At 38.1% G+C, this 27618-nt stretch overlaps 2 protein-coding genes across 3 annotated transcripts in view; both read left to right on the top strand.

Moving 5' to 3' along the window:
- The window catches only part of MYO5A (myosin VA), a 100222-nt gene extending 96142 nt beyond the window's left edge, over window positions 1–4080 (top strand). Inside the window, exon 41 of the mRNA XM_062628305.1 lies at window positions 710–4080. Coding sequence (XP_062484289.1) covers window positions 710–862 — 153 coding nt within the window. The 3' untranslated portion in view covers window positions 863–4080. The remainder of the gene's footprint in view (window positions 1–709) is intronic.
- Window positions 4081–4898: 818 nt separating this feature from the next.
- The window catches only part of MYO5C (myosin VC), a 35063-nt gene continuing 12343 nt past the window's right edge, over window positions 4899–27618 (top strand). Inside the window, exons 1-29 of one of the 2 annotated variants that reach the window (XM_062628318.1) lie at window positions 4899–4962; window positions 7427–7537; window positions 8433–8598; window positions 8830–8974; window positions 9394–9550; window positions 10112–10255; window positions 10972–11053; window positions 11635–11742; window positions 12299–12405; window positions 13065–13330; window positions 13762–13843; window positions 14168–14308; window positions 14822–14947; window positions 15583–15666; window positions 16583–16717; window positions 17079–17176; window positions 18734–18820; window positions 18905–19016; window positions 19933–20144; window positions 20775–20940; window positions 21346–21492; window positions 22043–22207; window positions 22430–22523; window positions 23070–23133; window positions 24317–24497; window positions 25136–25229; window positions 26068–26131; window positions 26218–26298; window positions 26926–27106. In XM_062628318.1, the coding sequence (XP_062484302.1) occupies window positions 4936–4962; window positions 7427–7537; window positions 8433–8598; window positions 8830–8974; window positions 9394–9550; window positions 10112–10255; window positions 10972–11053; window positions 11635–11742; window positions 12299–12405; window positions 13065–13330; window positions 13762–13843; window positions 14168–14308; window positions 14822–14947; window positions 15583–15666; window positions 16583–16717; window positions 17079–17176; window positions 18734–18820; window positions 18905–19016; window positions 19933–20144; window positions 20775–20940; window positions 21346–21492; window positions 22043–22207; window positions 22430–22523; window positions 23070–23133; window positions 24317–24497; window positions 25136–25229; window positions 26068–26131; window positions 26218–26298; window positions 26926–27106 (3627 nt within the window). In that variant the 5' untranslated portion in view covers window positions 4899–4935. The remainder of the gene's footprint in view (window positions 4963–7426; window positions 7538–8432; window positions 8599–8829; window positions 8975–9393; window positions 9551–10111; window positions 10256–10971; window positions 11054–11634; window positions 11743–12298; window positions 12406–13064; window positions 13331–13761; window positions 13844–14167; window positions 14309–14821; window positions 14948–15582; window positions 15667–16582; window positions 16718–17078; window positions 17177–18733; window positions 18821–18904; window positions 19017–19932; window positions 20145–20774; window positions 20941–21345; window positions 21493–22042; window positions 22208–22429; window positions 22524–23069; window positions 23134–24316; window positions 24498–25135; window positions 25230–26067; window positions 26132–26217; window positions 26299–26925; window positions 27107–27618) is intronic. The other variant, XM_062628327.1, reaches the window with a different exon arrangement.

A 27618-nucleotide genomic window follows, 5' to 3' on the forward strand; every position in this document is an offset into this window, starting at 1 on the left:
AGTTTTGTGTGTATGTATGTATGTACATACATCTTTGTGTATGTAAGCAGACTTTTATGTTTTATGCCAGCTTTTCAAGTGGTAACATTTATATATGCAAATTTATTTTTGTCAGACCTATGTCTGCATGAGAAGTTCCAGCTGCTTTGAAAACTGAGGCCTATCTTCGTTCCAAAGTTCTTCATTTAGCCCTTCTATATAAGTTTACATACATATTATATATATAACTTCTATAAAGTTATAAAAACATATAGAAGTTTTATATATATTGATGAAAACGAAATTGGTTGAAAACTCCAAAGAAAAGCAGCCAGTAGAGCAAAGTAAAAGAAACAAAGATGATCCTTCTGGTCTGTTAGAAATTTGACCTGCATTACTAGCAGGATAAGGGAGATTGGGAAGGTATAAAACTGTAATTTCACTTACTGAAAAGATGCCCAGATAGTGGGCAAATTCTTCATTTTGCAGGGAATCTTAATATCTTCAGACTGCATTGTAAGGGGAAGTTATGCAGCACCAAAAATGACAACAGTAACTACAGTTAAAGGCATGATTGTTGCAAATGTGTTGGGTCAGGTTAGCATAGAGTGTGTGTCTGTACACACCCGGGTTTCTGTATGCATAGATGAAACACTAACTCTTTGTAAGATGATAATTATCAATGAATAATTGGCTAAATGCTGATGTAATCACTTTCTTATCTTTGCAGATGCGTCTGCGAGACAGGAAGGACTCTCCTCAGTTGCTCATGGATGCTAAACACATCTTCCCTGTTACTTTTCCATTTAATCCATCCTCTCTGGCATTAGAAACCATTCAGATCCCAGCCAGCTTGGGCCTGGGCTTCATATCACGTGTCTGATCGCAAGGATGTACCATCAGTGTTAGATGGAGAATCAGTTGCCTCATATCTTTACCCATTAAAACATAGTGAGCCACTGAAAACACGTTTTCTGAACACTCTGTATGTATGCCCAGATCTGTAGTACAAGTAACCGGAAAACTACATAAGGGCACCACAGATTGGAGGCTAATAGAAAGATGTGCATTTGTGTTCAGTCATTGCATTTATGAGGACATCATCGATTCATGCATTTCCAGAACATGGAAATTGAGCTTGGACTAAAATTGTGTCTTCAGCTGTCTAGAGACATTTTTAGATCTTAAGTAACATATTTAAATAGTGTAAATTAAACTCCGTATGTAATCTCATGGGCAGGGATCAACAGGGACAGCCCTGAACATGGAAGACTTGAAGGTAAAGCATTTTGTAGTAGAATACACAGTCACTTGGGAGCCTGTTACATTTAATTTGTGAAAACTGGAGTAGAGAAACACAAACTGGCAATATAGAAAATGATTTCTTAAACCACTTATTTATGTCGGTTTGACATGAATTCTAGTGATAGGTCTTATAGCTCACTATATGCTGTAACTTAGGTGTTCATTTGTTAGCACTGTGGTTTACCAAGCATACTAAATCGCTGCTGCATAATGTGTTCTTTTAAATGTACAACAGTATCATACTAAGCACTAAAAATAAGATAATATCATTTTTTGTTGTCAACCTTATTTACAGTCTGATGCAGTCTGTTACTTTAACTGGATTTTTGCAAATAGTATCAAATAACACCTATAAAGGAAAATGGTAACTAAGCACAAGTAGCACACTGGAAATTACATGTTTAGTTATTTTTAAAAGTAGCTAAAAATACACAATCTTGAAGCAAATGATCAGAAGTCAATAATGATTTCAGTGTTTATTTAGATTTTGTAGTCTGTCTAATGCTCTTCGTTTGTAGACCCCAGAAATAACAGCGTATGTTTTGAGTGTGATCCCTTTTGGTTTGTTGCCACTTAGAAAAAAAAAAAAAAAAGAAAAAGAAAAAAAGAAGAAAAAAAAGCATTCCTTCCTTCTGGAATTTGAGAGGAAAACCTTTAATAGAAAACTTTTGCAGTAGCCCAAGGCTCTCATTCGTTGAAAGGTTGACAAGAACATTAAGTAGGTTTTGACTGTGATGCTGTCACTTGACTATGATTCATGCTGATTTAATGGTTGGAAATCCAGAGTGCCATTCAATAATGAGAAACTGAGTTATTTTGGATCTTGCACATCTTACAGGAAAGGTTCTTCTGTCTCACATATCTTCACAACAGAATTCACATTTCACAATGTGCAAATTAAGCACAGAAGCCCTGCTTAAGGTTCCAGTTCTGAACTTTAAAAGAGGTAGTTTGTGGTGTATGGCTCAAATATACACATAAAAAAAAAAAAGCCACACACGTTGTTTAATTGCATTGTGCAATATTTTTTACGTATTATAACAATTAGTATCTTAGCATTAACATTAATTTCTTTTAAAATATTGAGAAATAATCTAGAGGTACACTATTAGACTATTTGGTACTAATCTGTTTGCCTGCAAACTCACAGAAAAAAAAAACGTTGCTGTTAAGCAGACTGAAACATTTCAGTTGTTTTACCTGAGGGGCAGACATGCTGTTTGTATGGTTGCTAAAATCGGTAGTACAGACAACGCAGATTTTGTCACTATCGGTTGAAGATGCTCAGGCCATCTTACTTTCAAATGTGTATGCCCCATGTTATGTTTGATGGGTCATGCCAGTACTTCCAAGAATCTAATACTGTATTGCATAACTGTTGTGAGTGATCTTTGCTAAATGATTTGGATTGTTTTTCCTGTGCATGGTATACCAAACACTGTTTTTTCCAATGTTACTTGATTCTTGAAACTACGGCTGCTACTGTTAAGTGGCTCCAGATAGGGTATAATGTAATTTTCAGGCTGTTAGGGGTACTGTACTTGTGAGAATGTAATGGGAAAGCCTTCACATCCAGTAATGAGGCTAGGAAAGAAAATACCTGAGAACATTCTGACTTACAATTTTTTTTCTCCTATTGAAAACCAAACTATTGGCATTGCAGTATGTTCCTACTATAGATCAGGAAATGTATCCACTCCTTAAGCATTAGTGTTTAAAATGTATGCCTAAATGTATTTTTGTTTCATTTTTAAGTTTGTTTACCTGTAAAAAGCCTTATTGTATCTTGGTTCCTTAAAAAAAAGTAGTGTTTAGTAATTTATAGGTATTATCCTTAAACTCAGTGGTTTGACTGGTATTAATTACTTTTATATCACATTAAAAGTATATGCTGCTTGACATGTTTTAAAGGAAAATACTTTAAAGTTGGAAGAGATGCATAGTTGGTAACTCACCAAACATTTTACATGGCAGTATTTTACATGCACTTTTCAGAAGTAAAATTTTAGTGTCAGTGTATAATATATCTTTCACCTTAGGACTAATATCTCTTTAACCATGGAATATAATGCAGATTTATTTTAACAACTTGTTTTCATTTTTCCCTTTAAATCATTGTCATGCTCTTTTAATGTGGACATATCTTTTCTATTTTAATTTATTATCTATTGCTATGATAGATTTTATCGGATGCTGGAAAAATACTTGTCAACCACCCCTTAGAATTATATACAGTTATTATAGAGAATTTGCACAATAATTACCTCATTCAGTTTGGTGTATTTTTATTCCAGTGATCATTTTATTCTGATGTTTAGGACACAGTCTTCTACCCAAATTGCTTCTCAGACTTCAATCTGGGATGGAACATGAAAGTGCGTAAGTCCGTTAAATGCAATTAATCTATCCCAGGCGAAAAGAAATACCAACTTCAATGTTGAAAAGTGGATTGATAACCAGTAACACTGGTTCCTAACTTGGAAACACCAGCATTTGCAATTTGAAGGTCTGTGTAATTTGTGATTTAAACTGAACACATTTCAAATACCATACAAAAACTATGAGTAAACACTTGGTTTTCTAAGATGCTGATACTTCATGTGATAAAGCCTTTAAACACAGGTTTTCACTCAATGCCACTACAGTACATAGATGAAAACCAAAACATTGTCAGAATGACCTGAGCTCTGATCCGTTGTAGTGTCTGATGTTGTACTTAGTAAATGTATGCATCATAAAAGCTGTAGCCTAATAGCTATCACTGGAAAATGTCCAAATAAAAATACAACACTAGGATTTGCTTTGGATTTTTGTGTTTGCTTGTGTGGTTGTTCATATGCTGCGTGCTGGCACACTCCCCGCATGGTCACACAGGTTTCCTGCACCTTCGTGGCAGAGTCCGTGTTGAGTGCCAGGGGAGTTGGTTCAAACCTGAGGGTTGTGTAAATACACACCCAGACAGTAACAGTGGGCCATAAACTGCTGTGCTTGGTTGGAAATAGTCTGTTCGACATAACCACTTCTGTTAGCGTATTTTGTCACCAAATAGTACCTGTTACTGAAATAGAATGAAGATTTGTGCTTTGCTAAAACATTGTGCATCTTTGGTGGCGGATCCTGGGCTTCTGGCATATATCTGGCATATATCTGGCATATATTCTGCCAAAACCTGATGCTAGGTTTATTCAAGCCTTCTTCCTCATAAAGGATGTTTAAGTACAGTACCTGTGAGTGCCCTAAGCTTACTAACTGAATTCTGAGATGTTCGTTTTCATCGTGTTCTAAGTTTGCTAGAGAAACCCCTTCATAGTGTCTGATACGTGATTAATGATGTGCCTGGTTTTTCTCCCTGCTCTGTCTCCCCTCGTGATCCCCCCGCCACCTAGACTACCCGTTATTCCTAATCCCTAACGATGTATGCAGGATGCCGACTTTGCCAGCGTGGTTCCTGGGAGTGCTGCGCATCCCCACTGTACTTGTGTACCCGTCAGAGTCGGGAGCCACCCCGCAGGCTAAGGCACAAACACCCCCACACGGCTCCGAGGGCTTTCCCGACCGGCTCGGCCGTGCCTGCGGGAGCAGCCCTGCGGGCGGGGCCAGCCCGGGATCCGCTTCCCCGCTCCCCGCCGGCCCGAGCGGCCGCTCTGCCCCATGGCGCTGGCCGAGCTCTACACGCAGGTGAGCGGAAGGGGAAGGGAAGGAGCGGGGTCGCTCTCGCCGGAGAGCGCTGGTGCGTTACAGCCTGAGCCGCGTGTGCTGCGCGGTGTGCGCTGCGCTGCGCCGCACCCGGGAACCTGCGCCCCGGGCAGCTCGGCTACAGCACATCGGGGCGGCCGTGAAGTGCCGGGCAGCACAGGGAAAGAGGGCTGGTTTTCCAGATAAATACCCATTTCTTGAGACTTTTGGCCTTTTGTGTAGGGCTCTGATGCCCTAGCCAGCAGTTAGGCACTTTCAGAGTTCAACAGCACTTAATCGTGGGGTGCTGGCTCTTCTCGTTACGCAGGTACCGGGTGTTTGGCAGAACTTGGCAACAAACCGAAGTTTCCTCCTCTTTAACGTGGCTGCTGTATTTTTTGCACAACTTTTCCCACTTTTCCTGTAGTCACCACAGTGCTGTGACGTACCATTTGTTTGCTCAGCTTTAAATGGTGTAAGTTACTGACTTACAGGACGGTATCTCTTAACATTTAAAAGCACCTGCTGTGATTAACAGCTGTTGGCCTTGTGCTGCAGGGGTATTTATTCGACTGGTGTGTTGGTACTGCACTGGGCACAGCTGAAAGCAAGAGTAGTTGGGTTTCTTCATCAGCAGTAGCGTTTGGCAGGCGGAAGCAGAGTGGGTGTAACTTGATCCGAAAATGAGCAAACTCTGCTGTGTTTACCTGCGAGGCAGGTCTGGAGAAGGGAATGTTGGTAGGCCGGCTGCATTTGCCAATGGAGGCTCCTGGAGCTGAGGAACCAGCCCTTCGATCACATGCTTTTTCCTCCTCTTGTCCCTGACCTAGTGCAGTTCGCTTTCTTACATGGGAACACGCTGTGTGGGATATTCTTGACCCACACGGAGCAACAGCAAATAAAGAATTCTGTTTAATTTCTCAGGTAAGCAGCTGCAGCAGTTCTCATGGGTTTATGTAAGCACAGTTGGTTTCCAGTGACCAGGAATACAGATACCTGTATTTCCTACGGAGGGAAATCAAATGAAGGGGGTTAACCATTTAACACCATTTGTTTGGCTATCAAAACAGATGCTGGAAGGTTATATGGCACGGCTGCTTGTGCAAGTAGGGACTAAATGGTCCTGTGCTCTCTGGTGTTACTTTCTCACAAATTATAGGAGTGATGGCTCATAAGAAACTCGGTACTGGCATGTACTGGTGGTTTTCAAGCTGTCCTTCCCTCTGTACTCCCCTTACATCCATATATAGCCTTCAGTGTTGTCTTCATTGCCATCTGAGATACACAGTATATGGTATAAAACATGGTTTAAGGAAGATGGTGAAGTGTAAGAAGTGATCACAGCCTGCAAATCCCTGAACAGAAGTGATTTCAGTGTTACTAAAACCAGTGTCATTGATGCTTAGCTGATGCATTAGGGAGGCTTTTGGGGCTGCTGTTGCTGTGTTAAACCCTGGCAGAACAGGGAGGACACACTCCACATTTGGGAAGGAAGAAATTCCTGACTTACAGAGGTTGCCAGCTGTGTTACGTCCTTCTAAGGAATGCTGTTTCCTATAGCTTCTAGGTCAGCACATGTAAAGATATTGCTAATGCTTCACCATTGTAACTTCAGCATAGGAGAACTAGATGTCTCCAACAGCATAATTTGCATTCACACACGCTTCTGAAGGCTGGAGGTAATTCTGTTGTCTCAGTTCTTCAAATGTGTAAAAGAGAATTACAATTCACCTGCTTCCATTGGAAATCAGCACACTTAGGAAGGGTGGTTTCTCCCTGAGGCAGAGCTGAAGTACCACACCGGGACTGAGCTCAGCTGAGCCAGCTGGTTGCTTGTAAAGAGAAAAACCTGTTGATGGTCTTTGGTGTTCACCCTGTAAGAGGGGAAGATGTTGTTTGGAGCTTGCAGTTCAGTCCCATTGAAACCAAGGTACATGTGCAGAGCCTTTCTTGTGTATACATCTGTACCTATGGTAAAATGCTGCCTAAGGTCAGTGTCCTACACTTGAATTGAGGGAAGTCTCAGTTCTGGTAAATGAGATGTCTTCTCAGGTACTCGCTCATTTAAAATCTCCTAGAAATCAGGGCTCTGTCTCAAGTGGGGTTTATTCTCTTTGGTCAGTGTTAGAGGGTTTGAAGAACTTGGCAGCAGCCTGGCCCTTGTTCACCCTCCTTCACACCACTGTTCTGCAGCCTCCTGCACGCTGCTGTTCTGCCGACCTTGTGCTAAACAGGAGCAGAACAAACACGTCTGAGCTTGAGTGTGCTCTCTTGTTTGTTTGCCTTTCATGAAGAATTGCTAAAACACAGAAATACAGCCTGCTGGACAGAGCTAATAATAATCCATAGAGTCCTGGCATCCAGTTCAGCTTTAGGTTGCACTGACATTTGAAAACTGTTTTTTTTCATGGCAGTCTGGTATTATGCTAATAACTAAGCTAATCATTACCTTGTTTTTTTGTTGTAGTACAATAGGGTTTGGATCCCTGATAACGAAGAAGTTTGGCAGTCTGCAGAAATCACAAAAAACTACAAAGCTGGAGACTGTTTTCTCCATGTGCAGTTAGAAGATGGGACTGTAAGGAGAAAACCTTAATTATTGTGGGGTTTGCTGGGATATGTTTATATAGACACACAGGACTCACGGGGCATAAATGACTTGTCCATATTTTCTTTCATGCTAACCCTGTGGTGACCAGAATTTTATCACATTGAAATTTGCACAGAAAACAGCTGTTATCTAAAATGATGAAAAGTGCAATTTTACTCTCTGTATAATGTTAGTATAGAGCATGTACCTCTAAGATCACTTCACTTTTGAAACAAGCACTGAAACTCATCTTAAGTTGAAGTAAACCAGAAGTGCAGGGCAGGCACAGTTCTGTCTCACAGAGCCAGCTGTTGTGGGTTTTTTTCTCTCTAAAGTTGTTGCTTTAAGTAAGATTTGTTAATTTTAGTGTCTGAGTTCTTTCCAGTTTAATGTTTCTAAACGTTGTATTTCTGCAATGCTCTTCTATAAATACCAGTATGAAATGTGTGACTAAATGGATCTGTTGAAAGAAACAGAAGTTTTAAACAATGTGTAAAGAAAAACAAAGGGCTGCAAGTAAGGGTAGTTTCAGGGCTGACTTAAGTTCTGACCAGTTCATTCAGTTGCAGCCGGTCTACTGTTTTCATCAGTACTTAAATACACATGTGTTTAGAGAGCTATAGTATTTTCCATTTTATAGATTTCAGTACAAAATACTGTGAATAAAGAGAACCTGGCTTTCACTTTGGGTAAATATTGAAGAGCTTCATCTTACTGTCATGATCTGCAAGTCCCTAAGTTCAGTGGGATGTATGGAACTGATGAAATACAGGATCAGACAGGGCTCCATCAACCCTGTAACTTTGTGTAAAGGTAGCAGATCAATTTATGTTTAGGCAAAACTAATGCATTTTAAGGTATTGTAAGTCATTTTTGTTGACAGGAACTGAATTACCCTGTTGATCCAGCTGCTTTGCCACCCCTCCGAAACCCTGACATACTTGTTGGTGAAAACGATCTCACTGCACTTAGTTATCTCCATGAGCCAGCTGTTCTACACAATCTTAAAGTTCGTTTTGTGGAGTCTAGGCTTATCTACACCTATAGTGGTAAGCAGAGGAAAATGCAAGGCTTAAGAAAAGAAATCTTGGGTTAGTTTGCAATATGATAAGCGTATTTTAACTCACTTTTGTGTGAGTATAGACTTGTTTGTTGATCAGTATCTCTTACCTAGTTTAGAAAATATTACTACTTTGTATCAGTTCAACTGTTGTTGCCAAAACCTGTCATTTAATTGAGCTAACTTGTGTTTTGTTTTTGTTTTGTGCACCTGTTTGTAGGAATAATTTTGGTTGCAATAAACCCCTATAAACAGTTGCCAATATACGGAGATGCTATTATCCATGCATATAGTGGGCAAAACATGGGGGACATGGATCCACATATATTTGCTGTGGCAGAAGAAGCGTACAAGCAAATGGCAAGGTTCAGTATGTTGTTTAATGTCCATAAGTAACATTTTAAGTCTAGTGCAGTCAGTATTAATTGTCATTTAATTTAACCGTCTATGTACCACTGGCTGTTAAGAATACCTTTGGATGAGCAGCTTAACTAGAAGAGGAATAATTCCTTAACAAGCTGAGGAATTTCTAGAACTCATAACTATTTTCATTCTTGAAGGGGGGCAAAATGCTCTTTTAGCTGAGTGAATAGCAGTGACATCAGCCTAGATGTTACAACCAAAGAGGACTAAAAGATGAACAGTTAAAAGATGAAACTGGTAGGAGAGTAGATCACAGCTGTGTTTTCACACATTGTTTCATATATATAATTCTTACATTTATACATGCATTTTAGACATGTCTAAGATATTTTATTAATCATGTCTGATTATTTGGTTTTAGAAATAACAAAAATCAGTCTATTATAGTCAGCGGAGAATCGGGGGCTGGAAAGACTGTGTCTGCAAGATACACTATGAGATATTTTGCCACTGTGAGTAAGTCAAGCAGCAATGCACATGTGGAGGATAAAGTATTGGCATCCAATCCAATAACTGAGGTAAGCTTCAGAGTATCTGTCAAGTCTGTACTTGTCAGGGAAAGAAATCTGGGAGCTGCTGAGAATCTTCATTTGAAATCTTTAGGGATGTTTTAGCTGCCTGAGTTAGATACCTAAATTAGAAGTTTAACCTCTGAATGTTACTGATGGAAAGAGGTAATAGCTTCAGGAACACCCAGGTCCTACCTAATTTACCAGTGGCCCTTCAGAGGCTCTAGTTTGCCTCCAGAGTTTTATCTGACCACATCCTGTTAGTTAGATGATGAGAAAACCAATATTGAACAAGTTGTTTGGTTTTATTAATTGGAATAGAAACTGGTTTAAGTTTCTTTATCATGGGAAAACTTTCTCTAATTCTCAGTTTATGCAGTGTTATGCTATTTTTGACTTGAGGCTTATCTTCACATTCAGGCCTCAAAATTTAAGTCTCGCAGCTCAATGCTGAGATTGATCCTTGAGCACCTCTTATTTTAGGAACTTGTAGTTGAGTCATGTCTTGACAAAGTTACTGTTATGAAAAAAGCAAGTAAAGCAAATTTTAACAGTTTATAATTTTTGTAGGCTGTTGGCAATGCGAAAACCACACGGAACGATAACAGCAGTCGATTCGGAAAATACACTGAGATCAGTTTTGATCAGAGTTATCAAATCATTGGTGCTAACATGAGAACATACCTGCTTGAGAAATCCAGAGTTGTCTTTCAGGTGGGTAAAAGTGGAGGATGTATCCTGGGGACCATTCCCTGCAATAAGTGTAAGAAGTATTTGAGAAATCTGTGTCTTTCGGTCACAACAGTAACACGTGCCAGCTGTATCTGGAAATCAACAGTGTATATAGGGCAGAGAGAGTCTCCGTAAAAAAATGGATGAAAATTTATAAGGCCAGGGTTTATTGCATATGACTCATTACAGAGCATAATTGTGATAATCTACAAAAGAAAGCACTTAATAAAACTGTTTTTACGAGGTTTTCTTCTCTTATTGTAACTTTTTAAGTACTATGAAAAATACTTCTGTATATCTGTTGCCTGATGGATGGTTTGGAAATAGTTTTCTGAGAGACCACAGGGCAGTGTTTCAGCTGGCACTCTGCACAGTTGTTTAGTGCAGTATCTGTCAATTCTCATTAGTAGATGGTTGTTCAAGCAGAAGAAATTTAGTAGTGTAAGAGCCTTAGGGAAAGCACTCTGCATATCGGTAATGAAAAGAAAGTGTACTTGAATTTATCTCTTTCTTGCTGAAGTCTAAGATGTGCCATTTTAATATTGGGCAATTTCTTTGCCAGACTGTCTTGCAGCAGAATTTTTAAGTGTCATTATCACTTTACAGTAGTGTGGAATACAGAATGTTTTTCTGTTTGTGGTTTGGTTTTTTACTCTTTTCTGTCTCTCTCTAATGTTGTTCTTTGCTTTAACTTACAGTCAGAGAATGAGCGAAACTACCACATATTTTATCAGTTGTGTGCGTCTGCTGTGCAACCTGAATATAAGCATCTCAAATTGGGTAGGTCTCAAGAAAATAACCTACTCTTCATTTTTGAAGTGCAGTATTTTGAAGATTGGATTTTCCTGTTAGATATGCTAGAATGTTAAGTGTTTTGTAGCATAAGTCTCACAGACTTACAATGGGACTTGGATTTTTAAGTTACTTAGCTATAAATCCTGCTTGTATTGATCTTGGTAGTAAATCCCTAGTAACTTGAGCAGTGCGTGATTAGGTACCTAAGTGTCTTTGAAAATCTTATTCTAATACTTTCTCTAGTGACAGATGCCATAATGACTGTTTAGAGGTGTGATTCATTTACCTACAGAGAAGCTTTAATGCCACCTGTGAGAAGCAAATCTTGGGTATATGTTTACTCAGTCTTCATTCCTGTTTGTTTATCAGATCAAGTATTAAGATTGCCAGGAATTATGAATACATGTTTGTGTCAGCTTAACTGAGCTAGGTTAGAAAAACAGGACTCAGCTCATCCCTGAAGAGCTGTCACCTGACAGCGTCTTTTCTGATGTTACAAGAGTCTTTACCAAGTGGCTATCCCCAGTGAATTTTCCAGCATTACAAGTTTTGATTCTTATCTTTAGGAAGCGCGGATGAATTTAACTACACAAGAATGGGTGGCAGCACAGTAATAAAAGGAGTTGATGACAGAGCAAATATGGTGGAGACTCAGAAGACATTTGCCTTACTGGGTAAATTTTTGGGGATACCTTCTCAATAGATTTAAACAATGGTCTGTTTTCGTTGGGTTGGTTTGTTTGGTTGTTTTCCTGAAGTGGGCAAAGGTGGATTGTGCCTGAAATGTCCAAAACGGTAGTAGTAATTACCAACATTATTTCTGTCATAGCTTGTACATCATGCTGTTGGACTGGTAAAGTACTAGGCAAGAGCAAATGGCTATTTATTGTTAATGGTCAAAATCACTAAGAGCTGAAGCCTTCTTGGCCCTTCAGCTAAGAGAGGAGTGCTGTGACAGAAGTGGAGTTGGAAGCTTCTTTGCCTCTTATGGTTCATGTGAAAGCCAAGTCAGACTTGAGCTCGCATTTAGGGAGGTACAGGAGTTTATGCCTGATCTCTGCTTGGATCAGACAGGCAGAAAGTAGGCAGAACCAAAGCTTTGCATAGCAGGCTGCAGAGATGCTGTACAATTCTTGGCTGCACAACAAAGCAGGTAATCCGGCACAGTGCTATTTTAATTGATTGTACTGTTTCTGAGTATTTAAAATAATCAAGAATTGGGTTTTTTAGGTCTGAAGGGGGATTTTCAAATGGATGTTTTTAAAATGCTGGCAGCGATCCTACACTTGGGCAATGTGGAAATAACAGCTGTTGGAGATGAAAGATCATCCATCAGTGTAAGGAATTAGCTCATTCAGATACTAATGTTTTCTTTATATTCTATGCCAAATGTCTTTTAGCAATAGTTTTTCTTGTATATGGGGATCAGAGCAGCATTAAATCTGAAATACTAAACTTGAGAGAATTTTCCATCCTCACCTAAATAGAATCACAGCAAGTGTTTATGTGAATCCTCTTTCATGCCCAAGTTCAGAGGGTGTGAACAAAAGGCAAAATGTGGCTAAGAGAACCCTGTGTCAAATTGATACACATCTGCTGGAAAAGCCATTTGGGACTACCTGCATCCACCACACTCAAGAAACAGAGCATTTGCAAAGCTGCTCACAGTGTGTCCCAGCAGACAATGCAAGCCTAAAAATCAAGGACACCTAAACATAGACTGAAGTAACTTTTCCTTTGAGTGTCTTAATCCAAAGCAGCTCATCCAGTCTTATTTTTTTCTCTCTTGTATCAGGAGCTCTATGAAGTATTATTTGCTTTAGCTTTTCCTGATATTTTACCAGGCAAAGAAGTGGACACAGTCCCTAAAACCTATCTAAAGTCTATCTAAAACCAAAAATCATAGTTTGACATCAGTGGTGCTAGGATTTCACTGTCTAGACAGCAGCTATAGTATTAAATTTAATCTGATACTATTTATTTATCTTCCTTAAAGCTGAAGGATAAACATCTCAATATATTCTGTGAACTGCTGGATTTAAACTGTGATAAAATGGCACAATGGTTGTGCCACCGAAAGATAATCACTACCTCAGAGACTGTAATAAAGCCAATGACAAGACCTCAGGCTGTTAACGCAAGGGATGCTCTGGCAAAGAAGATCTATTCCCACCTATTTGACTTTATTGTGGAAAGAATTAACCAAGCTTTGCAGTTCCCTGGCAAACAACATACTTTTATTGGTGTTTTGGACATTTATGGGTAAGAATGTCTCTGGAAGCGAATCTAGGTTGTACCTTTTCTTTGGAGTTGATAAGAGACCCTTTTCAGTTTGTACTGCTAATGATTCTGGAGGAGTTTCTTTTACTAACAGGTCATAGTCACATAAGTTCTTTTAGCATCCAGAGTAATGGAAATGTTCAAATATAAATATGTAGTATTTTTGGTGAATGAGGTTTAAATTTCTCTTTTGACATGATGTGTCTAGATTCAACTCTGGACTGTTTTAGCTCAGTGATGTCTGGTAACATTAACTTCCAGGGAAGTTTTGAAATTTCTTAGCAACCTCCTTAGTCTTATGGCTATTTAATTTTCTTGGAAATATTGAAATACTTCCAGAGTTTTGCAAGAATCCTACCATCTGTATTTAAACGTCAGAGTCTTATTTTTTCCTTATTTGACGTGTTTTTCAGCTTTGAAACATTTGATGTGAATAGCTTTGAACAATTTTGCATCAATTATGCTAATGAGAAACTGCAGCAGCAATTTAACCTGGTATGTTCCTTTATTTGTTACAGCTCTTTTATTTTGCTTCAGTTTTGAGAATATTGATGATGGATATTTGAAAATGCTATTTGTATTTGAGTAATGGGTATTTCTGGGTAATGGCTATCCAGAAATAGGTAAAAATAGCAACATACGCACATATATTTATGAAAATTTCTGAGTTTATTTTCTTACAAGACAGACATCTAATATACTGTAAAATACATAAATATTTGGTTTCTGTCTTACGTATACAGTCACACACGTGCACCCATTGTATTTATTTTCTTCCTTAATTGTAACCTTACATTTTCATAATTTTCACATATCTAGCATGTCTTTAAACTTGAACAAGAAGAATACATGAAAGAAGACATCCCATGGACTTTAATCGACTTCTATGACAACCAGAATGTCATTGACCTTATTGAAGCCAAAATGGGGATTTTGGAACTTCTGGATGAAGAGTGCTTGGTAATTTAAAACACTATATAGATTTTTACAGGTTGGGCTTGTAATCCATCTGTTGTCCTTTTTAATGGGAAGTAAAGCATTTTCTTTATGAAAGAAACATTAATGATTGTCCTCTATTTGGTAATTTTAATTGTAGCCTGTTTTTCTCTTACAAAATTAAGGACCTAAAGCTAGATTCTTACCTCAAAGCTAACCCAGATTTCTGCACTGTGAGGGTAGTGTAGTACTGGAACAGGTTGAGCAGAGGCACAGTGGGTGTCCCATCCTTTGATACTTTCCGGTCTCTGAGAGATGTTTCAGTGATGTTGCCAACTCAGAACCCAAATCATACAGTAATATGGGAGAAATTAGGGAACATTCCCTAACTCATTATCTTATCTGTTGTTCTGCCCATTAGCATTCTTAAGGATCAGATTGTTCCTGATTGCAGGTAACACCCTTTATTGATAATAGTTTTGCTGTTTCTAACAGTTCATCACAGTTTGGTTAAAGAGGTTGCCCTTGTTTTTACAGTTACCCCATGGAACAGATGAAAACTGGCTTCAAAAGCTATATAATAATTTTGTCAATAAAAATGCACTCTTTGAAAAGCCGAGGATGTCAAACACATCTTTCATCATTCAACACTTTGCTGATAAGGTAAAGTGTAAACAATCCAGTCTTATTTCACCCTGTTTCTAGAATTAGCTCATTCAGAAAAGAAACCAACTTAGGAAATAGAGGAAATACCAACCACACTTGGAATTTCTATTAAATCAGTCTTCAGTACATAGTATTACTTGTTTATTGATAATACTGTCTGTATCATACCATTTAAACATAAGAAGTGCTTAATGAATAACATAATGAATTTGAGAATATGAAAGTAAATAATCAAGATAGAGCCAGAAAAAAGTACAATGTATAAATAAAACAGTTGAGATTGTAGTCCATACGTATTTTAGTCTCAGTGATTTGCATTTCAAATGTAGTATTCCATTTAATATTTAGATTTGAAATCGCAGGATAATGAAAGGAAAGAAACTCCTGATAAAGGCAGAAGGAAATTGCAGTTGATAGAGGATTCTGACAGTTTGTCCTGCTTCTAAATTTGCGCTATGTGTGTATGTATTCTTGCCACAGTGAATCTGGATAAAGCAGTGTTTCAGCCATCATTTTAAGAATAATAAAGATCTGTTGGCTATCACAACTTACTAAAAATTATTGTTTTGCTATCTGTTGATGTATTTGTGTATGTGTAACTGAGAAGTGAATAATTTCACCTGTTTGCACAGGTAGAATATAAATGTGAAGGATTTCTGGAAAAAAACAGAGATACAGTACACGAAGTATTGATTGACATCTTGAAAGACAGCAAGGTTTGTGAACAGTCAGTAATGACTGATTTTTCTAAATACCTGATTTTACTGGAATTCATTCACATCTAATTTTAAAATATTGTTCTGATAAAAAGAGTTTTTTAAGAAGTTGAATCCATTTGTTTAGACTTAATTTTTATTCTACAAGTGTGTGTTTTTAACATCAGAACAACATACAAGATGAAAAAACGCAGTATTCGCCTTTTTCATGTACGTGCATTTACTTTGCTAGGTATGTTATGGGATTTTTGTTTGGTGGTTTGGGGTTTTGATTGGTTTTGGTTGGTTGGTTTGTTTGGTTTTTTTAATATCTCCTTTGAATTTTGGAAGCCTTGTAACTGACTAATTCACTTAGGTTTTTTCCCATAGTCATTACATGTAGCTTTGATGGGTAGTGTATCATTAACAGCTGCCTTTGTTTATTCTTCAAGAGACATTAAGAGAATGCCAGGGCAGGGAAAACATCAGATGTCTCATACGTGCCTGCCGCTTCCCATCTGCTTGAAGTTCCTTTTGAGTCTACAGACTTGAGACTTCAGGATTACTATTAAGAAGCAAACTTAATCTGAGCAAAAACCATATTCTAAATCTAAGTTAAATACTGGGAAAATATAACCTTAAATGGTCTAAATCTGTTCTGTATTAATGTCCATGTTTGCTCATACTGAAATGGCTTTTGCAGGCCAGCTTAACAATTACTGAGTTTTGTCTGTGAAATGTGTGCGTGCTTCACAATAGACTCAGAGTTATTGAACTGTTTTCCAGTTGTTGTTTGTGGCTTAAAAATCTGGTTTCAAGTCCTGCAATACGTGGCCCAAGCAATAAGGTTTTGCGTTTTATGTTATAGAAACTGTCATTTTTGTTTAAACGTTACTGCAGTTCCGCAGCATCTGTGATTCTTTCACCACACTTTCAGTTTCATCTGTGTGCAAATTTTTTTCAAGACAGTCCAGTGTCCATTTCACCTTTCAGTTCAACTATTAACATCAAATCTGCAAGACCTGTTCTCAAGTCACCTAACAAGCAACTCCGGATGACGGTTGGCAGTAAGGTACTACGTAAACGTGCTGTTCTATGATGCTCCTGCTTTCAGGGACATGTTCTGTGCAGTCTGAGTGGAACACAGGTACTGTATTCCACTACTGCTCATAGGGGCTATCCAGTTTTCAGGAGGGGCTAGAGCCAACCACAGTACAGTGCTCTGGATCTGGGTATAACGAAGTGAGTTCAATTTATATATAGGAGACTGTTAGGTACAGCAGGTCTGTTATGTTTCCTGCATTTAAGATCTAAATGCTAAGAAAGTCTCCCAGTGTCCAGCCAAAATCTAACAGATTAAAAACCCAAGATTCAACTTTTTGCTTAGCTGTAAATGTTTCATTAGCAAAACTGTTCTGTCTGATATTTTCTAGTTCCGGAATTCTTTGTCTTTACTTATGGTGACACTCAGTGCAACCACCCCTCATTATGTAAGGTGCATAAAGCCAAATGATGAGAAGTTGCCTTTTGAGTAAGTATGTTTGTGGTGTTGAGCTGTTATATTAACTTCAAAGTTAATAGAGTATTTCTCTATTTCACAGTATCTACATGTCAGCAAGTTGAATTCTTATTCTTGAACAACTTTCCATACAGGAAACATATTTTAACTTTCAAGATTGCTGAATTGGAGTCATCTTACAAACACTAGAATTATTCAGCAGCGGTTATTGATACCTTGAAGAATTTTAGGCTAATGAAGAATTTTTAAGTTGGATATTACTGTTTGTGTATTTGTCATAACATTTTTAGGGGAGAGGTCATCCACCTTTAATTTAAGTTGATGGATATTTTATATAGGTGTGTTTGCTCTTGTACAGTATGGATTAGCACTGGTTTGTATTTGGGGAATAAAACCCACTGCCACTTTCTTTGTGAACTTTTCTTTTTTCCACAGAAATATTTAGAAGAGCTTTAGAAGTCAAAAGGTGTGAGCAGTGTTGAACACAGCATTGGTTTTTCCAACAATTTTGTACAATTTTAATCTTATAAAATAATCATATATGTAGGATAATTTGCAAAATATCTATGACCTTCTTGATAAGCACGAACTTGTAAGTAGGAGTTAACCTTGATGCAGCTATTGGTCTGTTTAGTGAGCGCAGGCGGAAGCACTCTAGTTTCGATTCCACAGCTTTCACCTGGAAGGTTGTGTAATGGCAAGCGAAAAAAAAGCTCTTACTGTATCTGAGTAGGAGGGAAAAGGTGAACTTTGATTCTAAATTAAATTTAAGTGTGTTAGCTCATTTTCCTGAAGCCAGACAAAATCTCCCCATTCAAAGCATATTACAGATGGCACTGTTTCACTATCACTGCAGTGAGACCTCATTATTCTCTTTAATAGCAATGAAGAGGGGAAATAGCTTGGGTAAGATAAAACCCTGTCTGAATCAGACTAGAAGAGTGTACCGTCTGAAAGAACTATGAACAGTCTGTCAGCCACAGGGATTTCTTAGCTCGCACTGAATTCACACTGTAGTGTAGTGCTCTGTGGGCATATCAGCTCTGGTCCAGCACTGGAAAGGGTCTTTCTCTGCCTTGTGCAGGTAATCTTGAACCCAGATATTCATGAGTAAATCCGGGTTTATTCATTTGCTCATTCATTTAGCATGTTTATTCAGCGTGCTAAAGAGTACCAAGAGAGAGTTTCTTCCCAATAGACTTGAGGGAATTTATTTCTATGTATGTTGTGTGCTGAGAGTGGCATGATTCTTTGCCACTTGCTAATGTGAACTGTCAACATTAATACAGAAAGGAAGCAGGACTTTCCAAGAGAGAAATAGATGCAGTCTTCCTTTTGTTTTGAGAAAGAAAAAGGAAATCCAGGTAGTCCCTATCACATATTTAAAAAAACTAACAAACAAACCCCTAACTATGCTATGATTCTCTGATTCTATGACTGTATATAAAATGTAGGGACCCCTGCATCCTAAGGGCAGAAACGGAAATACAACTAGTAGAATGCTTCTAATGATCATAGCATGCCAAACCAAGCAAAAATGTAAACTATAACTCTGTTGGGTTTTTTTAGGTTTGATTCAAAACGAGTTGCTCAGCAACTGCGAGCATGTGGTGTTTTGGAAACTATTCGAATTAGTGCACAGAGCTACCCATCCAGGTAGGGACAGCAGTGGGCCTCCATCTGTCAAAGTACTTGAGTGCCTCTAAAATGAGTTGCATTTGCTAACTGTTGATTTTCCAGGTGGACTTACATTGAGTTTTTCAGCCGTTATAGCATCCTTATGACACAGCAGGAACTCTCCATAAATGATAAGAAGCAGATTTGCAAGATTGTTTTGCAGCGGCTAATCCAGGTTGGTTTGTATGCACTGACCCACCATGTATTATAGTGTTTATTATTAATAAAGTCTTTTTTGCCAAGAGTAGTATCTCAATCATCAAATAGGAAAGATGTTTACATTGCTATTTTCCTGATACAGTGTGTTGCACATAGGCTTGCGAGTTAATAACCTTGTGTTGCGATGCAGTCATGATGAGATTTCACCTCTCTGTACTTAATGTCTTCGCTTGTAACATGGAAGATATTCTACTTATATTTATAAACCAGTGAACAGTAAATGATACATTTTTTTCAGGTATTAGAAGTTTACGCACATGACAGGGCTGTTGGTGGTGGAATGCACCACATTGGAGAACTGTTCTAAAAATGTACTATTTTGTATATTGCTCCTATTTTTAGACAAGCCTGTAGTGGTGAGGCTTGTCCAGTGATTCAAGTCAGCATGTCAGGACTGAGTTCAGAATCAGGGATGTGTAAGACCAAGCACAGGCATATTTACAGCACAGCTCTGGCACAGGCCAAGGGTTGGGAGCCTGAGCTTAAAAGCAGCTAAGTTTTTGCTCACACAGCTCCCTCATTCAAGGCCAGACGTGTACACAAAGAGGTGGTGTTGAGCCCAAGGAACCAGGCTTGTAGGAGGGTGTGAAGAGGTTCCTTTCAAGGCCTTAATGATAAGTCCAGATCCTCCCTTTAATTTGAGATCATTAGGGTACAGTATTTTGGATGTGATTCTATGGTTCTTTCCACTTATGTGGAAATTTCCTCCCATATGCTTCCACCTACAAATAAGGCAGAGAGGATATTCTTATTTAACAACATCGTGTCGTTTCAGAGGAGCTTGCCTGAACTGACAGTTTATAAAATGAAGAGAGTGTCTGGTCAATTATAGTAGACTAAAAACTGAATACACCCATTGCTTTCTTTTTCAGGATCATAACCAGTATCAGTCTGGGAGAACAAAGATTTTCTTCAGAGCAGGACAGGTTGCTTACTTAGAAAAGCTGCGATCAGACAAACTGAGACACGCATGCATCGTGATCCAAAAGAGTGTTCGAGGCTGGCTGCAGCGGAAGAAATTCCTTTGCATAAAACAAGCAGCTCTTATAATACAGCAGTATTTCCGGGGGCAGCGGACTGTACGGTACTTTTGGATGATAATGAATTTGCTGTTAGGGTGCGCCTGAAGGGATAGGAAAGGTTAAACTAATGCCCAGCACTAATTTGGCAGTGTAATCGTTATGAATGAGCAGTTCAGATTGTATTTCCATTTCTTCCTGACTGTAAATATGGGCTTTGAAACGTTCAAGCTATTCAGGTGATATGAAGAAAGTGCTCTAGCAGGTTTCAGATGTCTGCTGGATTCCTGAGAGGCCTGCCTACCCGTAAGCTCACTACTTAGCTAATGATGCGTGACCCACTTGTCAGCTTGGGCTTACTGCTGAGCTTCAGAGCCAGAAAAGAAATGAGGTGGCAGAAAGGAAAAGCAATTTACAAGGGTTTACAGGTAGTGTGTAAAAGTTATTAAAAGGAATTATACAGCAGAGATACTGCACCAGAAAAAGACCATCAGAACAATTGCTTGTGGAACAGATTTCAAAGATCGTGGATAATTCTCTCTCTCACTTTAATTGAAGAAAAAGCTGTATTACTGGTAGCGGAGGCGTGTTTTTAATACCTTCTTTTTGTGTGTGTGTGTGATTTGACTGGCCAAGGGAACGAGTATGAGAAATCTAATATGACCTAAGCAAACTTTATTGTCTCTTGAATCAAGGCAAGCTATAACTGCAAGAGCTCTGAAGGAAACGTGGGCAGCTATAATTATTCAGAAATACTGTCGGGGTTACCTGGTTCGTAGACTTTGCCAGCTCATCCATGTGGCTGCTGTGACAATACAAGCTTATACAAGAGGATTTCTAGCACGAAAAAGATATCAGAAGGTACAACCTATCAAAAGATTTATTTCAGTAACTGGAAAGAGCTATTGCTCTATAGGACAGTTGGAGACAAGGGCAACGATCCCTAATACTTTACCTTGGGCATGCCTGATTCTCATATCTTCTGCTCAATTTTTATATCGTTAGAAAACTATAATAATACTGGTGAATAGTGTTTTAGATTTAATCTCTAAGCCACCAAGAGCTCTATCTGGTTTATACCTGATACAGATCATTTAGTGATTACTACAGTGATTCAAATGTGTCTGCAGTCTGGGTATTTCACTGTTTTGATACTTTCATGAGAAGCTTTGTCATTACCAGTGTATGCAGAGTCACAGAACGTTATAATTGGTGCTGATTGAGCCATATATAATTACAGACAGATGTTAATATTTTCTTTTAAAGATGCTCAAAGAACACAAGGCTGTGATCCTTCAGAAGTATGCCCGTGCATGGCTTGCCAGGCGCAGATTTCAGAATATTCGGCGGTTTGTCTTGAATATCCAGCTTTCATACAGAGTTCAGCAACTGCAGAAGAAGATGGAAGAGAAGGTGAGGGCCGTCAGTCAGCTTATGATTTGTACTGGCTCTTTATCATATCTGTTTCATTCAGAGCTCTCGTGCTGACTAGAGATTTACATGAATTACAACATCCATGCTCAACAAGACGGGAGAATATGTAAGCGATATGGTTTTTTATAATAAACCAATAGTATTCTTTCTACATCCAGGTAGCAAGAATCATCTAGGGTTTCCTTATGTTTTTGGGTTAGTTGTGCCAATAAGAGTCTCATATTTTAAATAGTCAGTCCAGTCTCTGGGTGGGATTACTTGTGTTAGGATGAAGGATACTGCTCTCGTGCAATGTATTTTGTGACTTTCGGGAATTTCATATTATATCTATTTTGCAGCTTATTTCTGAGAGTCATACCAGCCAAGCCATCTTTAAGATGGTAGCTTTAATCTAGTTGATGGAAACAATCCTTGGTTGAAATAATCATGACACGGGATGGTGAGCAGAAATAGGTCAGGTGCTGCCTTCGAAGTTCTGTTAAACAGTTTCAGGTGTGCATTTTTCTGTTTTCTTTTAATCTCATTGTAGAATAAAGAAAATCATGGTTTGCTGGAGCGATTGACCAATCTGGCTTCAACCCATATGAATGACATGGATACAATTCAGAAACTTGAACTGGATCTTGAAAAGTTAACTGCTCAAAAGAGAACATGTGAAGAGAAAGGGAAAAAAGAGAAAGAGGACAGTGAACAGGTAAATTTTAATTGCCATCTGCATGCTTTTAATTGAAATTTTTTTTCAGTTACTGGATTTATCAGATGCATTGTTCAAGAGTTACCAAGCAACTTTACATTTGGGGGGGGGCATCAGGGAAGGAAGGGAGTCCATATATGCTTGTTAAAATGTAAGACCTTCTGTGACCTATTTCATCTTCCTTTGCAATTTATATATTATGCTTATTTTCTATGCGTACAGAAAATCTTAAAACTTGAGAATCAGAATAAAGAATTACAAGAACAGAAAAAGACCTTAGAAAGAAAGCTCCAAGAAAAAACTGAGGAAATGAAAGGTACGGTAACTAAAAGGAGCTTTAAAGGAGTTAGAGTGGGTTGAAGTTGTAAGGTCAAGTTTTCAGCAAGAGTAAATAACTTTTGCTCTAATGAAAGCAATATAAATGCTGAATTTACAGTAAATCTAAACTTCTCTTGTTAGAATGTGAAGTGGAAGTGCTTTTAATGTAATAATTTTGTTCTTTTAGTAGCAAAAGCTCTCCTCCTGTTACGTTTCCCATCTCATGCACACGCACTCCTGTCACTTTGTCCTTTCTTCCTTTAATATGCAGCTTTTAAGAATCTAATTTCAAAGGACACAGGCAGCACATGGGGTCAAGTATAGTTTAGATGAATAACACATTGGTATTACAGAACCTTTGTATTCTATAGCATTACTTGTAAAATTTGCTTTGTTAATTTTTGGCATTTGTGAGAATAATTTCAGCCTTAAAATATGCTAAGGATCACTTATTAAAACAAAACTTCTCATTGTGCTCATGCTGTTTTAATAAACGCCCATGATTGCCTGAAGGTCTTTGAAATATTGAAATCTTTTTTGACAGAAAAAATGGATGACCTCACGAAGCAACTCTTCAATGATGTACAAAAAGAAGAAAATCAGCGAATGTATGGAATATGAATCTTACTGTTTTGAAGCAGACTTCATTTCTTCTCTTTCCCTGCCTTCCTTTCTCCTTCTGTAACTGTATTATACTCACATCATTATGAATCTGTCAGTGTTCTTGGACATGAATGCTGGTACTGAAGAACTTCATGTACAGTTGAGGAAGAGCATATGCTTGTTTGAGGGTCAGTCACACAGAGGAAATTATACTGTAGACTTGAGACTATTCTTTGCTCTTGCAGTTTCCTGTCTTTTCATGTGTCTTCCCGAGAATTGAAAGGCAATCCTAACCATAATGGTTTCTTTGGAGATACCCTCAGAATTTGGTCAGGATTGGAAGAGCAGATGATGGCCATACCCATACCAGTCAGAATTACTGTGAAGTGAATATTAAAGGACAGGGTCAAAAGATTCAGCTTGAAGGAAAGGCAGTGTTTGTAAGGACATTTGGTTAAAAATGTGGAGGAAAACCTTAACTTTTTCACCCTGTTGGTATTTCATTTGCATTTATTTAACAATAGACGGCTGTTGCTTTGCAGCATGCTTTCCTCAGAGCCAGTGTTTATTTCCTGGTAACTCTTTTCCAGTATTGGACAGAGAACCTAAGGTACCAAATAAACGGTGTTCTCTCAAGTGTGAAGAGTGCAATCAAGTCACTTTCCTGAGGGTTGGAAGCTGTGTGGTGTTTCAGCTCAGTCTGATTTCAGCTGCAAATAACTTCAGACTGTGCTAAGGGGACTTCTTTTCTAGTTTTCCTGCTTTGCCCCTTAGCTATATTATGTTTGAAGCCACTCCATTCCAGCAGGGACTAGTAGAAAATTGAAAGGTTCTTGCAGTGTTTTACTCTTGTTACATCCTTCTTCAGTGCTGACTGTGGCCATAAATGTAGCATGAAGCTGCTCAGGTAGGCTAACTCTCAAAGAGGTAGAGAATTATCCTGTAAGTGGAAATAAGTTAGTTTTGCCTTGAATTCAGTTCCAATATCTGAATTGTATGTAGTGAAGTCTAGGCTTATTCTCATCCCATTGTCATCCATTTTGTAGATTGATTCTGAGGATATAGGATGGCATTTTCATGTAATAATGGTTCAATGAAACATGTTCTTCAAATTAAAACAAAAACAAAGCCCACTCTTTCACTTACAAATATAGGAAAATAAAATCACCTCCTCATTGCTTTATTTAGGATACTTGAGAAAAATTTCCAGAATCAGAAGCAGGACTATGAGAAAGAGTTTGAGTTGCTCAAGGCAGAAATTAAGATTCTGAAAGAAGAAAAAAGTCAGCTACAGAATCAAATTCAGCAAGAAATTGTCATTCAGGATGGCTTGAAGATGGAAGTAGGACAACTTACAAAACAAACACAGGTGAAACATGACACATTTAATTTTGGCATCTTTGCTAGATAAAGCGAATAGAGAATGTGGGTATTTATATATATATGATATTAAAGCATTATATGATATATTATTTTTATATATATATATTTATATATATTTCACTAATTGTTTATCTCCAGTGCATTTTTAGAAGAAGTTGTAGTTCATAAGATGCATTTTATACACCACTAGGTTGCATTGGTTTCATATAGTCCACAATATAAGTCACTGCTTGCAGAAATAAGTGCTTGTTTTGAAGAGTAGTTGTGCCTGAGAATTTGTATGTTTAAATGTGTGGGTCTTTTTTTCTTCCTTTTCTCAAGAAAGTATTCATTTCTCAAGGGAAAACCATGGTTTATAAACTGAACCTGAAAATAGTACTTTTGTATAAAGTAACCTTTTTTTTATGTTTTTGATCTGTTTTAATCAATTCCATGACCCAAACACGTTTTCACTACATCCCATTACTACTCTCTCTGATGCCTGAGAACTAGGTGCTTTAAACAAGTTTTAAGCCTTCTACCACATGCAGTTGTTCTTAATTATAATAGTCTTTATGATATAACTGATACTCAGCCCATGTCATTCAATCCTTGTCTCAGTTCATAATTTTTGTCTTGATTCAGAAAATACCTGAGTTGCAAAAGGAAATTGAACTGCTTCAGACACAAAAATTGGATGTTGAAAAGCAGGCTCAGTCACAGAAGCGAGAATTGAGGGGTAAGCTACATGCTAGGTAATTCAGAGAACTTACCAACTACAGTTTAAATGGATTTCTTCCATCTTTGCTTTGACAAAACCCCAGTTCTTTTTCCCATACCATAGAGGTTTCATTCTATTCATACCTTTACTCAGAAAAAGAAAAAAAAACCCAGCAGATGAGTTTTACAAAGTGAACACCGCATACTGTGATCTGGGGTACCCCTTTGAAGAAACTCTGATTTCAAACATTTCTCTTTTGGGTTAAAAAATCAATGGTAATAACTTAAACTTCACTTAAAATTTAGCAAGTAGCTTGTAAACACCAAGAACATAGAAACATTATGTTATCTACTTTTCATTCATCCTGTCTTTCACCTTAGGTCCAGTAAATGTCAAACATACTTAGGTACCTTGCTGAACTGGGTTCTCTTTGGGAAAAGATACTTAAGAAGCAGCACTACTGTTGTGCACTTTGTTCAGCGCTGGCAGTGTTATAGAACAGACCTGTATCTGCAGTGTTTAATGTAGTAACCCAGCACTAGATGACGGATCGTCTATAAAACTCTAGCAGTTGTCCAGATTCAGACCAGAAAGAGGTAATCTTGCATTGAAAGTTTGTTGTGTTTATTAGGTATATCACCAATACTGATTTTTATCTGGTGCACCTTAGATGTCCACAAGTAGAACAAAGTCCCTCATCATATTCTTGTGGTAAATCACATATATATACACTGAGTAACAGGAAGAAACCTTGTAGATTGAGGAATAGGTTGGTTTGATTTTTATAATCAAACTTAGTTTGAAATGTGCTCAGAAAATTATTCATGTAATAAACTTTTCTTTTTTTTTTTCCCAGAAAAGATGTCAGAAGTTACAAAACAGCTTCTTGAAAGTTATGATTTTGAAGATGTAAGAAGCAGGTAATTTTGTTCTGGAGTCTGTTCTAAAAATCTTAGGAAATACATTTTGTTCACCTGCACACTAATGGTACCACCTTGTGTTCTAGACTCTCTACAGAGGATTTGGAACACCTAAATGAAGATGGAGAACTGTGGTTTGCTTATGAGGGCTTGAAAAAAGCTACAAGGTTAGTTCAGTTCTCCAGTGTTTTCATAACTCCACGCTGTGATCTAGAAAATAAATGGAAAGATCAGTGAGTAGCTAATCTGACAGTGCAGTGCTGAACATCTGGTTAAGAAATGAACAAACACTACATTATACAACTGGCTGAGCAGTTTAAAATCAGTTTAACAAACTTTTACTGTGTCAGTGAGGTGCGTGTATGTGTCACTTGGGGAAATGTGTTTTCTCTGAGATAGAATCATAGAATAGTTAGGGTTAGAAAGGACCTGAAGATCATCTGGTTCCAGCCCCCCTGCTATGGGCAGGGATGCCTCGCACTAGACTATGTCGCTCAAGGCTCTGTCCAGCCTGGCTTTGAACACTGCCAGGGATGGAGCATTTACCACTTCTTTGGACAACCCTTTCCAGTGCCTCACCACCCTCACAGTAAAGAACTTCTTCCTTATATCTGACCCGAACTTCCCATTTAAGTTCCATAGCATGCGTAACTTTCAACTCCCTTAATGCACAGGTAATGCAATGGAATGTCTGCATGTTAACAACAGTACTTTGTTTTCTCTTGGTAAATCTGACCCATTGAATAGAGGTCATACTACACCTGCCATGTTCTTTCTCCCTCTTTGTTTAACAGAGTAATGGAAAGTCATTTCCAGTCTCAGAAAGAAATATATGAGAAAGAGATTGAAGGTTTGAACTTTAAAGTTGAACATCTCAGCCAAGATATTAATCATCTACAAAAATTATTTCGAGAGGAAAATGACATAAATGATGGTATTCAACTTGAAGTTAGCAGGCTAACTTCAGAAAACCTGGTAAGATCGAGGTGTAGTGAAGCAAAGTATGCTTTTGTTACTTAGTAATACAATCCAAATGTGTTTGTGGCATAAAGACCTCAAAATCTTTTGGTCATGTCCTTGAGATCTCAAGGCTCAAACAGGTATGGCCATCTAAGACTGCACACCCATACAGGCTCTTTCCCTGCATGCTGGGTAGTGTGTTAGGAGGCAACCAAATTTAGTCTTGGCTGTACAGCTTGTTGAGGCAGCCTCGCAGAGGCTTTTTTCCTTTACTTTTCCTAAACCTGAATTGAGATTTTGTTCTAATCACAGAATATGAACCGTTCTACAAACTCTGGCTTGGTGTGTAGTGCACACACAGGCTTTGGCTTCTGTTGTTGATAGCTAGGGGACACTGAGAATCTTTAGAAATCATTTGAACCCTTGTACATTTATGTGGCTGAATACTCAGATTTTATAAGAGAAGTTTTGGACTTCAAAATACTGCCAGGATGTCCAGTGTGGAGCTCATACGATATTTTGGTTGT

Source organism: Pezoporus occidentalis, unplaced genomic scaffold (genome assembly GCF_034315485.1).
Source record: "Pezoporus occidentalis ecotype Australia unplaced genomic scaffold, CSIRO_AGI_Poc_V1 ctg11, whole genome shotgun sequence".
Lineage (NCBI taxonomy): Eukaryota > Metazoa > Chordata > Aves > Psittaciformes > Psittacidae > Pezoporus > Pezoporus occidentalis.